This window comes from Amaranthus tricolor, chromosome 9 (genome assembly GCF_026212465.1).
Source record: "Amaranthus tricolor cultivar Red isolate AtriRed21 chromosome 9, ASM2621246v1, whole genome shotgun sequence".
Classification (NCBI taxonomy): domain Eukaryota; kingdom Viridiplantae; phylum Streptophyta; class Magnoliopsida; order Caryophyllales; family Amaranthaceae; genus Amaranthus; species Amaranthus tricolor.
Window position 1 is genome coordinate 21,721,423 of NC_080055.1, and position 12,771 is coordinate 21,734,193.

Sequence of the window (12,771 nt, forward strand, 5' to 3'; positions counted from 1 at the left end):
TCCTTCGTCGGTGTAGGTTGTATCACAATCCCAAGACCTGCAAGAGTTGTCCTCAATGTGTTCATCTAGAGGGGGAACCAGTGCATAGGGTGTAGGGGCAACGATTGTTGGAATGTTTCCTAAGGTCAGGTCATGTCATGTCATTACTCTCACTATTAACATCATCCCAAGGCTCATTTGTATCTTCTAAGTTAAAAGTATCATCATTTGATACTTGAAATTGAAGTTGATTGGGTTCATTAGAAGGACAAGAGGAAGATGGCATAAAGAGATTTTGGGTTTCTTGGGTAGGGAAGGGCGTATGAGAAGGAGCAGAAGAAGTTATATTCATGAATGCATTTGTCTCCACAACATTGATATCTTCATTCCCTAGGGGCACCTCTTCTACATATAACTCTAAAGAAGGACTAGGAGTAGACCTTGAATACTCCCACATTGCATCTACAGCCTCCTCATCCTCAACTGGAAAAGCTAACAAATCTCCACTCAAATTGTACTTAAAACTTATATTAACAGTACTTCTTGTAGTGTCAATGCCAATCTTAGAGCATATAAAATGTTTAAATTCATTCAAATCCATGTATGAGTTGCATGCAAACAGTTTACGTCTTCCCCCAACGTACTTAACATTGTTACTAGTTGATCGAATTGAACCATTCAAAAAGCATACAACAGTCACACGAAAATGAATCCATTTCTACAATAATACATACAAAATCAACATCACCATACATGACATACATTTTAAAATCAAGACCAAATAAAAAAAATTAAATTAAAAACGTACCTCAATAAGCTGTAGATGAATAAGAATTAGTAAATTGGAAGTTTTAAAACCTACATTCATGTGAAAGTTCATTAAAATCAAGTAACCCTAATTTTTCGAATATGGAAAAAAACACAAAAAATTAGTACCTTACGTCAATGTAGGAAGATGAAATAACTAATTACTGGTACAAACTTGAAATTTGATGAGTTTAGTTGAAGGATTGAAGTTGATTTTAATGGTGCAAGGACTAAGAGAGCTCGTAAGTGTCGAAATGGCAAAGAGAAGGCGTGAACTGAAATGAGGAAGAAGCAAGCTGAAAAAAATAAAAGGCTAAAGTCGCTGTTAGTAACAAAGACTTTGGCCTTTTAATTTTTTTTTCTCTTTCGCTGTTAGTAACAGCGATTTTACCCGAGGCTAGGCTTTGATGTACGGAAGCTTATTTTGGGAAATAAGATTTCCCGAAGCTTATTTTGGGAATTAAGTTGTTAAATAACCTTATTTTTTCAAATTTTCGATATGATTAGAGCATATTAATGGGCTTATGTTATACAAAATTTTGTATTATTTTACCATGTCTAATCAATTAATTATACAATAGATCATAATTATACAATTAATTATGACAAGGCATAAACGAATTCTCTTCTAGCTCTAAGTAGCCTATGTGATTAACCAATGGATTTAACAAATCATAAAAAAAGTTGGATTAATCAAGTAAGAAAGGATTAACAACGTAAGCTAAACCTATCTAACACATAAATAAAGTTTTGATCGACGACTAGTTAAAACATTATGTTACGTATAATTAGATTGACGAGATATTTAAAGATTAAGTACACACAAGACTCACAATTGACATGATTCAAAATATCGTACTCTAAACCCATTCGAACATCTGAAATCCCAAAAACACTTTTGCCATAACTACAAAAACCGAAACTCACGCTAGAAGAAAAGGTGTTGCGATGGAGGTTTTAGTTAAAAGAGGTTTTACTGGAATACAAATCACTGCACAGGTTTCTGTACAAAACATATCTACGCATGAATCTTATAATAAACAGCAAAGTCAGACCTGATACTGGAAGCTAATTGCAGCAATTTAACATGATGCAAACATACATCGCTGCTTCGTAGTCAAGAAACACTGAATCATCATCTCAGTCGTCGAGTTCCACAAGCTGAGCACGACGTCTCTCAGCTGCTTTCTTGCGAATAAAGAAGCCCCATCTCATAGCTGCCTTGATCTTCAGCCAACCGACAACAGCTTTGCCTGGACGACTCCGGTCCTCCTCGAAACTATTGTAGTTAGATGGTGTCGGCATGAAAGTTGGGTATGACTGAAAAGTTTCATCAGGCATGTTCATATGGCCTCCCATACTCATAAGTCTAAGCAGCTGCTGCATATCGTCGCTTTCAAGTAATTCGTGACTTCTGTTGCGGATATCTTCCTCTGAAATTTGGCCCTGTGACCAATCATCATAGGCGTTGATAGAGGACGGTTGAGACGATTGCATGATCGGAAACCCAGAAGCAGAAGGCTGGGAAGGGCCTAAAGACAACCCTGCCCGGTTATTGCTCTCAGTAATCTGACTTTGTTCGGAACCATTGCCACCTATCAGAGCATGCTGGGAGAATAAAGTGTTCTCGAACTGATTATGTGAACTAGAATTCATTGGATGCGTTTGATTCGAGAATTTGTTCACCATATTATCATTATATCCTACAAACCATCAAAACCAAATGTACAATCACATATCAGCACACATAAAAGAACATAAACCACAAATGAAATTGAATCGCGTGCTCAACCAGGATAGGTTGATCACAATCCACAATCAAACCATCTAAAACAATGGATTAAACAAGGTTTTAACTTAAAATAACATTCAAAGAGCACCCAGGAACCCCAATTCAATGATCTCTCTCAAATAGTTTATTATAATGTATTCATGCCAAAAATAAATTTTACATTTTGATGTTAGACTTGCTCTACTAGGGTCCGAAAGTCGAGCTTTTAAGAAAGATTGTTTTAAATTGATGGTTGCGACAGAGATGTGTATGTTAAGATTGATAACACTGTTCTGTACAACATGGATCATAATAACGATTGTACTCTGTGTTCTTCAAACATCTAATGTATTTCCAATTTCCATATTTGTGTACTTGTGAAGAGAATGTCATTACATTGCCTTTTTCTTTTTGTATAATCCAAGTAATTATAAAAACAGTTATTGTTATATATATGTACTTAACATATCGCATAGCTCCCTACGCGGCGGGGTACAAAATAATTTGCGAATATCGAAGCAAGGGGATGTTTGAACTTTAAAAGGAGATTTGCATCAAGTTTACTTAAGCTTGTCACAGATATTACAGTCAAAGGAGAGTCTAACAAAGCTTACCTAAAGGTGTTATACTATTCTCCGCTAAAGCATGCTCAGTAGAACCTGTCGTATGCAACTGGGGAAAAGCCATCTGATCATCAATAGCATTTGGATAACTGATTGCACTCATTGATAGGTCATTTTGGGATGAACGCGTTCTTCGCGTTTGTTTGGAATTCACAAGTGCCTTGCCATCGTACTCTATAACTTGATGCCAGTTTTCATATGCTTTCTTCAAAAGGGTATCAACATAAACCTAGATGAATAATCATTTGTTAACTTCACAAAACTAGACCCAAAAAGAATACACATGAAAAGTTATGTTTTTTCTTTAAATGTTTGAGTCTCCATATGGGTAGGGAGAAATGAAGACCAGACACCACCTCATAATGCAAAGCAAGGCCCATCATATCTTATCAGCCGAGTAGTAAAGCTTTCAAGATCAACCAAAATAATATTATAAAATAGTGAAGTGTAAAACATCAGCGTTTAAAGCCGAATCAAGGAATATTTCATTGTTTCGTCCAATATTTGAAGGCATGACAAACACATCACCCTTACCGTGAGTCCATGCCCATTACCAAAATTTTTCACTATGCATCAATATCACCCAACAACCATTCTTCAAAAATAATTAAAAAGGAAGTGCAACATGCATCTTGGTGCCAAAAAGAAAAACACAATGTAACAGCCTACACTGAAAATTTTCTATGTTAAAGCAAGTAACAATACTCGTGACAATGACATTAACTTTAAACATATTATCGAACATGCCTATCATGTACATTGGAGGAAGATGGTGAGGATGTGTCGAGTTGCATTGGTTTAAGGTTTAGAACGACAGATGAAGTGGTTAACATGGGGCTTGTGAGGTTTCAATGAAGTGAGGAACCATGCCTTGAACGAGTCAAGGCATGGGAGAAAGGATTGCTCGATCAAGGCATTGAAGAGGAAGCAGTCAGAAGCTGCTCGAGTGGGGTGCTCGTTCGAGAGATGCTCGTTCGAGCATGTTGGTCAGAAGGCTCCTGTTTGCTGTGCTGTAGGCTGCTCGTTCGAGCAATGTGTTGGCTTGTTCGAGCATGCCCAATCAGAGAAGTCCAATGGTCACTTTTATTACTGTTTTGTGTATTGATTATGTGCATTACTTACTTGTTAAATGTAATGTTTATTGCTATGTTTAATAGCATAGTTAAGTGGGTGTTAATTGTGCTTTATGTTGATAAATGTGTGACTCTAAGAATGGTACTCACCTTCAACTATAAAAGGGAGTATCATTCACAGAGAAAAGATCACCACAAACACACTTTGAGAGAGAACTATTACTTTGATTGAAAGTTGAGAGTGTTCATCATTGTTCTAGCATTTTGTGATCCTGAGAGATTATTCTCAAGATAAGGGGAGGTTTATTACATTGTAATTGTTGAATTCAATTTAATAAACTACATTTGAGGGGGAGGTATCCAAGATACCTCATAAACACTTGTGTTCATCTTTTGCATTATATTTTCATTTGGTTTTCATTGTTGAACTCGTAGAAACTTTCATTTCATTCTAACACCAAGTTTTCATATGCAAACTAATGTAAAATAGCCTTGTAAATGAGAGTCAAAGAAGTTAGAGCACATGATGAGATTTTTTTAAAACTAAAAAGCGTCGGAGGTGCGCATGCAGCCAGGCATGAGGAACACCTTTTAAATCCAGGGGAGTTGCAGTCCAAAAAGTGAAGGCCCACAGGAGGCGCACCCAGGACAACGTTTTTGCAAGCGTTTTTCCCCAAAAGTACACCAACTCGCGCCTAAGGCACACCGAGACTAGACGCGAGCCCTTGAGCGGATGCGCCTTAGTGCGTCTGGCAGATTTTATAACCAAGATGATTAGGGTAGTCCAATGACTGAGTACATATTTTATACTCCTTTCTGGGTGATTGGAAGCGTATTTTAGGAGAATATAGCATAGGTTGCTCCATTTGTGTAATTTTAATGGTTTATGAACAATCTAACTATTTTAGGGCTATTTGAGGAGTGTTTGGACAAGTCTTGGTCGATTTCTTATGCAGTCCTAAAACGGAGAAGTTAGAAAAAAGTCACGAAGCACATTCCAGTAGAAAAAGCCTACTCGACTTTTGGATGTCATGGCCAAAAGTCGAGTTAGAAATGATTACTGGAAGAAAAAGTCAAGACAGAAAGAGAGCTAACTCGGCTTCCTTTTGAAAATGAGTAACATCTTATCGCGTTATCTACTGGATACAAGGGATTTTGTCACCATGATAAATCGAGTTGGTTTCAAGGAGGAAGTAGTGACCGCCAAATTGGCGTTTGTCTCTGGAACAAGGCATGCATTTAAAGCTGAGTTGGCTTTCCGACCAACTACATGACAGTCGATCGCCCTGCCTCACTGGAGCGGTTATTGTAGCAGGATTGCTTAGCTTAATTAGTTTTTATTATTTTATTTTGAATCATTTGTAAATGATAGTGCAAAGTTTGGATAATTAATAAATTTTAGCCGCAACGTTCAATATTTATGAGTTATTACCGCTATAGACCGAAAAGAGCAACCATTGTAACCATGTCACCGGATTTTGGTCATTGGCGTTATAAATGACCTTTGACTCTTGTTAATCATCTTTGACCTTCACTCTTTTAACCCAAACTACCCTTCTCTCTCCCTTATTTTACTTCTGCCTTCCTCTTTCATCCTCACACCATGAAAACTTTAAATAAAAGGCCCTCCTTTTTCTTTTTCCCTTACAAGATGCTCTCTCTAGTCCTTTAATTTTCCACTAAGAATCAAAAGCTCATGCTCCTTTCAAACTATTCAAGTTCTTCAAGCATTTTTCGCATTTCAATGTCAAGTTCTCTTCATTTAATGGTCTATTTGAATTGGTTTAGAAGTGAGATTGTTTAATTGTTGACATGATTATGGGTAGGTATTTCTAATATAATATATTGTAATTCCATATTAGTTTAATAGAGGTCGGTTTCAAAGTAAAGGAGGAATGTTGATATGATATGGTGCTAGTCATTTGCACATTAAGAAAAAGAAGCTTGGATCAAAGTACATGAAAAAAAAGAAAAATTGAGCAAACACAATTGACAATTCTGGAAGATATGTCAAGCTCTTATAAGATCGAGTATAAATAACTAGGGATATCAAGATTTAATCCTCCTAATCCGAAATTGGCACGAGAAATATGAAATTACAAATAGAAAAAGGAACTTGAGAAATACCCGCCCATTAATTACTCTAGATTTTTTAGTTGTTGACATGATTACGAGTGGGTATTTCTCAATTGATATATTGTAATGCCATAATTGTTGAACTTTATGAGATTAGTTTTATGAGGAGAAAAAGGAAAGACGAAGCAAAATAAGTGAGAGAAGAAGGTAGTTTGGGTAACTTGGGTTAAAAGAGGGAAAGTCAAAGGGGATTAACAAGAAACAAAGGTCATTTATAATGTTGGTGACCCAAATCCGGTGACATAATTATAATGGTTGCACTTTTCGATTTATAGCGACTATAACTCGTAAATATTGAACTTTGTGGCTATAATTTATAATTGACTTAAACTTCACCGCACTATTTTATAAATGATTCTTTTATTTTTATTAATTCCTAGGATGAAATTGAGTTAAAATAGATTTCTTATTCCCCAAGTTAGCCTTTCATAATTAAGGCATTAAAAAAAAACTAATGGAAATGCATTGAATTCACTGTAAGTAATAAATTCTTAGCTTTAGCTCTTGTCATTTTTATTTCAAGTACTTTTATTTTATTAGATCTAGTTTCAATAATGTTTCCATTTTTATTTTTAATTGTTGTTCTTTATTTGATTATTATCATTAGTTGTATAAATTCATTCCTTCTATTATAAATAATGTCTAGAAGCATGTTTAGGGTTTTATTTGAAGTTTTATGTCTATTGCCATGACTAGTGAGTAAATTAGCTTCCAAAATAGGGGGATTAATCCAAAATTAAATATGGATTAAAATTGTTGTGAAATTATTTATAAATTGTGGATCGGTAATTACAACTGGGCATGTTAGTCTTGAGTTAAATGTTATTTTTTAACCTTATCAATATAGCAGCAGTTTAAGAGTATTGGTAATTTAGATTCAAGACAAAGTTAAGTTAAATTCTTATTAATTTAATCAATATAGCGGGATCTTGAGACAAAAATTATTAAGGTCTTTATCCGATAGTATAACGACCTTGAACTTAAATATATCACCTTTAATTACGTATTTGATATATAATTTATAGATATTGAGTAGTAATTATTGTTTATATGAAAATTGGGTGATTCCAATATTCTAGACCTTCCAATTATATAGTTCACATCCAATTAGATTATAATTTTCGATAGTTCAGATTTAAAAACCAACCACATATTGTTTTGTTTCATTGTGTGACATCTACAGAAGCGCAAAATTCATTAAACTAGCTTCCTTATATTCGACCCGCAACTATACATACACCGAATGCTTGCGGTAAATAAAATTTACACATCAATGACCTAATAATTCAAATCCTAAAGTTCAGATAACATAAGCTGGTTTCCCTAACCTCAAGATCTACCACACATCTAATAGAAGCACACCCACACTCACTTTTACTCTAGAGAGGGCCAATAAATTGCCAAGTATGTAGAATGTGTAATTGGGACAAAAAAAAAATAGCAAGAAAAGATACACAAATTAGAAAACTTTATTTGATTTCACTAGTTACCAAACTTTGTTGTTTCATAATCCCTCCAATTCTACCCCCTTAGTCTCATTTATTTTTTTGTCACTATTTTTATCACTCTTAATTTGTATTTTATTCTTAATCTATTAGTTAAAATATAGTCATGAGAGTTCTTGTTTAATTCTTGAGATATAAGGATTATTAATATCAACTTTTTATAATTTTTAACTAAGGACAATTAGAGATATTCAGGGTTAAAATGTTGCCTCGGCAAGTGTGAAAAACTAAATGGGACTAATAGGTTGAATAGGAGGTAGTAAGAAATACAAGACGTTCAACTTGTTTTACAAGATGTAGAAGATACGTCCAGATTAATCAAGCAAGACAAAATGGCTAACCTTTTGGCTGTCGGAGAGAGAATCGGCTGAAAAATATTGCCCTCTGGCAATTAGACCAGTTAGCTCATATATATTATTGAATACCACGCCAACATTTCTTGCATCATCGGAGTAATAAACATACAGCTTTCCACTTAGAACACAGGTCTTTGCATGCTCCATGAGAGCATCCCACATCCTATTAGACATGCCACTTCCGAGGATCTATAACGACAATTGCCATTTATCAGTAAGTATTAAAGAAATCACAGAACGGAACTAAAGAATATGAATCAAGTCAATAACAAGCCAAGTGAAACTCAAAAATTTATCAAATAGATTTGAATTGGTTAAAAATCTAGTCTAGCACCAGATCACCAAAGCATCACGAGGATGAACTTACCGTTCTTAGTTTTTGAGAATCTTTGACAGCAAGGCGGAGGAAATCCTCCACAATATTAATCCCATTATTACTCAGCCTCTTGTGGAAAGAACCATCCTTACCGATCTTCTCCAGTCTCCAGACATCATCATAAAGGGCCGGAGGATAGTGCTTTTTATATACTGGAACCAAAAGACACGAGTTAAACTTCTTTTCAAGAATCAATTATCCGAAAGGCTAATAGTTTCAGAGATTGATACTATAATGAACTTACATTCCCCTCTGTGATCCTTGACATTAAAGGCTTCGGTTTTTGCCTCACGTACACGAATGCCCTCGCAATATCCTGAAGCCACCTTGAGGCCAAGCCTGAACTTTCTACTCCTGATCCAACTCGAATTATCAGTGAATGTAAGTTCGCCCAGTGTTCCTACACCTTCTTTCAGAGTCACCTGTAAATCCCCCGTCAAAAGTGGTCTCTTTCCTTCACGTTCCTTTACAACATGGCTTTCAAACACCTCTTGAGACCAATCTTCATCGTCTTCATTGTTAAAATCACCTTCAAGCACAACAATATCAAGCTTTATGGACGATTCAGGCCCAGATGTCACCACATGACCACTGTTAGCATCAATCAATACAACATGGATTGCCGCACCCTGCTCTCCTTCAACTTTCCCACCAGTGAATAAAGGAAGTGATAACTTGGATCTAAAATGCAGCTGCAAGTTCCTTCCATCAAACCCTTCGATTCGTTTGGGTGAAGCCCTATGTCAATTTAGAAGAATAATTAATCCACGATTTCAATCTTCAATTAAGTTGATGATGCAAAAACCCAATAAATTGGAGGTAGTGGTGACTAAGAAAAATATCTCACATCCTATTATGTGCCAAAAAAAAAAATTACTCGTTGTAAAGGCCAAAAAAGTTCATGATGACTTACTTTGTAGATGTATGAGACAGATTAAAATTATATAGTAAATTAAAATGCATATAAACAATCAAAATCGTAAAACACAAGATTAATAATAGTAGATAAGACATACCTCCCAGCAACTCTAGTAGGGCCTATCCTAGCCAGAGCACGTTCAAGTTCTTCACTGACCTGTTTCATTAAAAAATTATCAAACAAATGAGTATAGCAACTTGCAAAACGACATTAGAAAGCACTACCCTTAAAGAAAAATAAACAGGATTCTCCTCTAAAATTCATTCATTACCTTTACACAAGTACTAATGATTAGTGAAATATTTTTCATAATGGTAAGCAACGGAAAGGTCTAAACAAAGATGACGGTCTGCATATGTGAGTGAGAGAGAGAGATAACAAGAAACTTACAGCATAATCATTATTATCATACATATCTAACAAAAACCCACCACTAAAGACAAAAGAGATGAGTATATAAGTAAAAAGGTCAATTATCTTACAACTCTACGAAGTATAGGTTCCAGTGATGAACAAAGTTTTTGCAAGTTGTCCACCTTCAAAGCTTCAACAATCACACTGCAAGGGATGGATAAATTAAAGAAAGAGGACACAAGCCAAAATTTGAGACAACAATCAACATTTGTGAAATTAGTTTACATTCCACCATAATAAGACACTCAAACGTCCGACGTAAAGATTAAATACTTTAATTTGGAACAATGATTGGAAACGGAGTGTACAAGAGTTTGATATGGAAAATAAATACGAAAGCATTTACCTACAAACACTCCAAGACTAATGGATGAATTTGAAATGCTGAAAAAGCAGGAAAAATTGGCTTTGATAGTGAAGAAAGATTTGAAAGCATTATGCAAGCTACCAATAGGATATTAGCTCTTCTTTAACAGAGCACCAAAATCGGGCAACAACTATACTTTCCAGTATAACACAATACGGGTTAACTCCAAAAGAAAACTACTGATATCATCTCCGAGTCACCATATTTAAACAGTTTGAAAAATATCGCTCAACATATGCCGTTGAACTAATGAGAAAGGATGTTTTACAAAGACCATATGCAAATATAGGAAGGGAACTTAAAATAGACTACTTTTAAAGCAATAAGAAAGATTTGTGGACTTCTTATTCCACTGGATCCAGCGATTACCTTACATCATACAAATAATTGAAAACTTCTAAATTTTGAATTCCTTTTTACCGCATCTAACTTCCATTATTTAATCAGCAGCACAAGTGAAACAAGTGTTACAGTATATAACATATCCTGGGGCCTCAGCCATAAGCTTAAGTTTTCTGTTGAGTTGGTTCCTTGACATGATATCAAAAGCCAACGTGACAAGAGGCAGGGCCGGTCCTAAGGTTTTTTGGGCCCTAGGCGAAATTTATGCTAGGCCCCTTTGCTTTTAGAAAATTTTAACAATGTAGTTGATATATTCGTATAATTTTGATCCGCGTGACAATGTAGCTTATGTAATGACATAGAAAGATATATAGAAATCTGAAAATTGTCTATGAGTTGATCTATGCATTGAAAGCTAAGAAACAACAAAGCATTGTTTCCATGGAACTTGCATAATCTTCCGACCTTACACAAATCAAATCTCAAACACCCCTTTTAAAGTTAGGCCTTGGGCGGTTGCCCCTTTTGCCTACCCCAGGGTCGAGTCTGACAAGAGGTCACAGGTTCAAATCTCAGCCACCCCTCATTTAAAGTGGAATATTCAGTGTCTATACGCATTCACACTTTTAGCGCCCAATTGGCTCTCATTTGAGGGGGCGTGCTAGAGTATATAACATATCCCGGGGCCTCAATCATAAGCTTAAGCTTTAGGTTGAGTTAGTTCCTTTATGGTTGAGGCCCAGGATATGTTATATACTCTAACAACAAGAACCGGTGTATGTCCTAAAGACAAAACACCTTTTACTACAAAGCACAATTTAGCTTTGTAAAACTTCATAGCAAGTTTAATCACCTCCACCTAAACAAACAAGCAACAAACCCCCTTTAACCCTAAAAACCATTTCATCGCCTCAATGCCATTAAGTAGATTTTTAGCAAGGTGGGGTTTTGGGAGTAGGATATACACAAACTTATCTTGTAAAAAAGAAAATACAAACAACAGAGAATCAAAAGAAACAAAACAAAAACACTTGAATAGCAAACATTACAATCAATTACTAATTAAATTTAACATCTACAAAGCATAATCACCAACTAAATAGAGAAAAGAAATACCTAGCTAAAGCTGGCCTCTTTTGCTCAGGCTGATCATCATCCCCACCACCACCACCACCATTATCCAAGGGCCTTTTGCCCCTCATACTATTCAATCTTTCCATAGACCTTGTTTGCCTCTGCATTTGTTACCACTAATTTATCACAGCACCTCAGATTTACAGATCTGCAGTACCATATCAGTTCAATTTTCAAAGAAATTATAAACACCCATCAATAATAATCACCAAAAATTAAATACCCATATGCCAAAACGCACCAAAATGAAAAATTAGGCATCTTTGTTCAAATTTCCCCCAAAAAATTAGTACCCACACTTCATATTTCACCTAATAAATATAAACCCAGATACAATAAACACAAAATTCCCTAAAAAAAGTACTAAGCAGGATCTTAAAAGAAGATATACTAGTAACTAACAAGAAAACTAAAATTACCTCAGCAAAAAGTACAGAACTGAAGATACTTTAACAGAAGACACAAAAGATCTTGCTGATTAAGAACAGAAAAAGAAGAAAAGAAAAAGAGAAAGATAAGAGAGTTGGATAATGGATTTTATTTGATTTAGTGCCTAGAGTCGAAGTTGACTGTTGAGGTGAGCTGAATCAGTTTAATGCTTTCCTAGATATTTACTTTTTTGTAATTTTCATTGAATAATAATTCAGTAGTATAAATATAAATAAGTACAGATTTTTGGGATGGGGCTGCTGAAGGATGTCACTGTGCAAAACAGAGTAAATAAATAGTATCCCCTCTTTCTTGGTTGGTCACTGTCTCAAGTAATAAGATAATTTTTTCTATAGATGTGCTCTTTGCCATTGATTTCTTGAAAAATCTAACATGTCCAACTTCAAAAAAAAAAATTATTATTGGAAAAAATTATCCTCTTTACCTCCCAACGTGTTTTTAAAATAATAATAATTTTTTTTATTTATTTTAAATTTATAAATAATAACCAGAAAAGAAAGAACTCAGCCATTTTTGTTC

The 12,771-nt window shown here is 35.1% G+C and overlaps 1 protein-coding gene across 2 annotated transcripts; it reads right to left on the reverse strand.

The window, feature by feature from the left end:
- Window positions 1–1,615: 1,615 nt before the first annotated feature.
- LOC130824506 (calmodulin-binding protein 60 B-like) lies at window positions 1,616–12,475 on the reverse strand. Of its 2 annotated transcripts, XM_057689546.1 has the most exons (10): window positions 12,222–12,475; window positions 12,044–12,113; window positions 11,785–11,950; window positions 10,028–10,103; window positions 9,643–9,701; window positions 8,871–9,364; window positions 8,618–8,778; window positions 8,236–8,439; window positions 3,172–3,409; window positions 1,616–2,489 (listed from the first exon to the last, which is right to left on the reverse strand). In XM_057689546.1, the coding sequence occupies exons 3-10, from the start codon at window positions 11,907–11,909 to the stop codon at window positions 1,927–1,929; spliced, it is 1,920 nt and encodes a 639-aa protein (XP_057545529.1). In that variant the 5' UTR covers window positions 11,910–11,950; window positions 12,044–12,113; window positions 12,222–12,475; the 3' UTR covers window positions 1,616–1,926. The 2 variants fall into 2 exon arrangements, with proteins under 2 accessions (XP_057545529.1, XP_057545528.1); XM_057689545.1 differs by lacking the exon at window positions 12,044–12,113.
- Window positions 12,476–12,771: the final 296 nt, after the last annotated feature.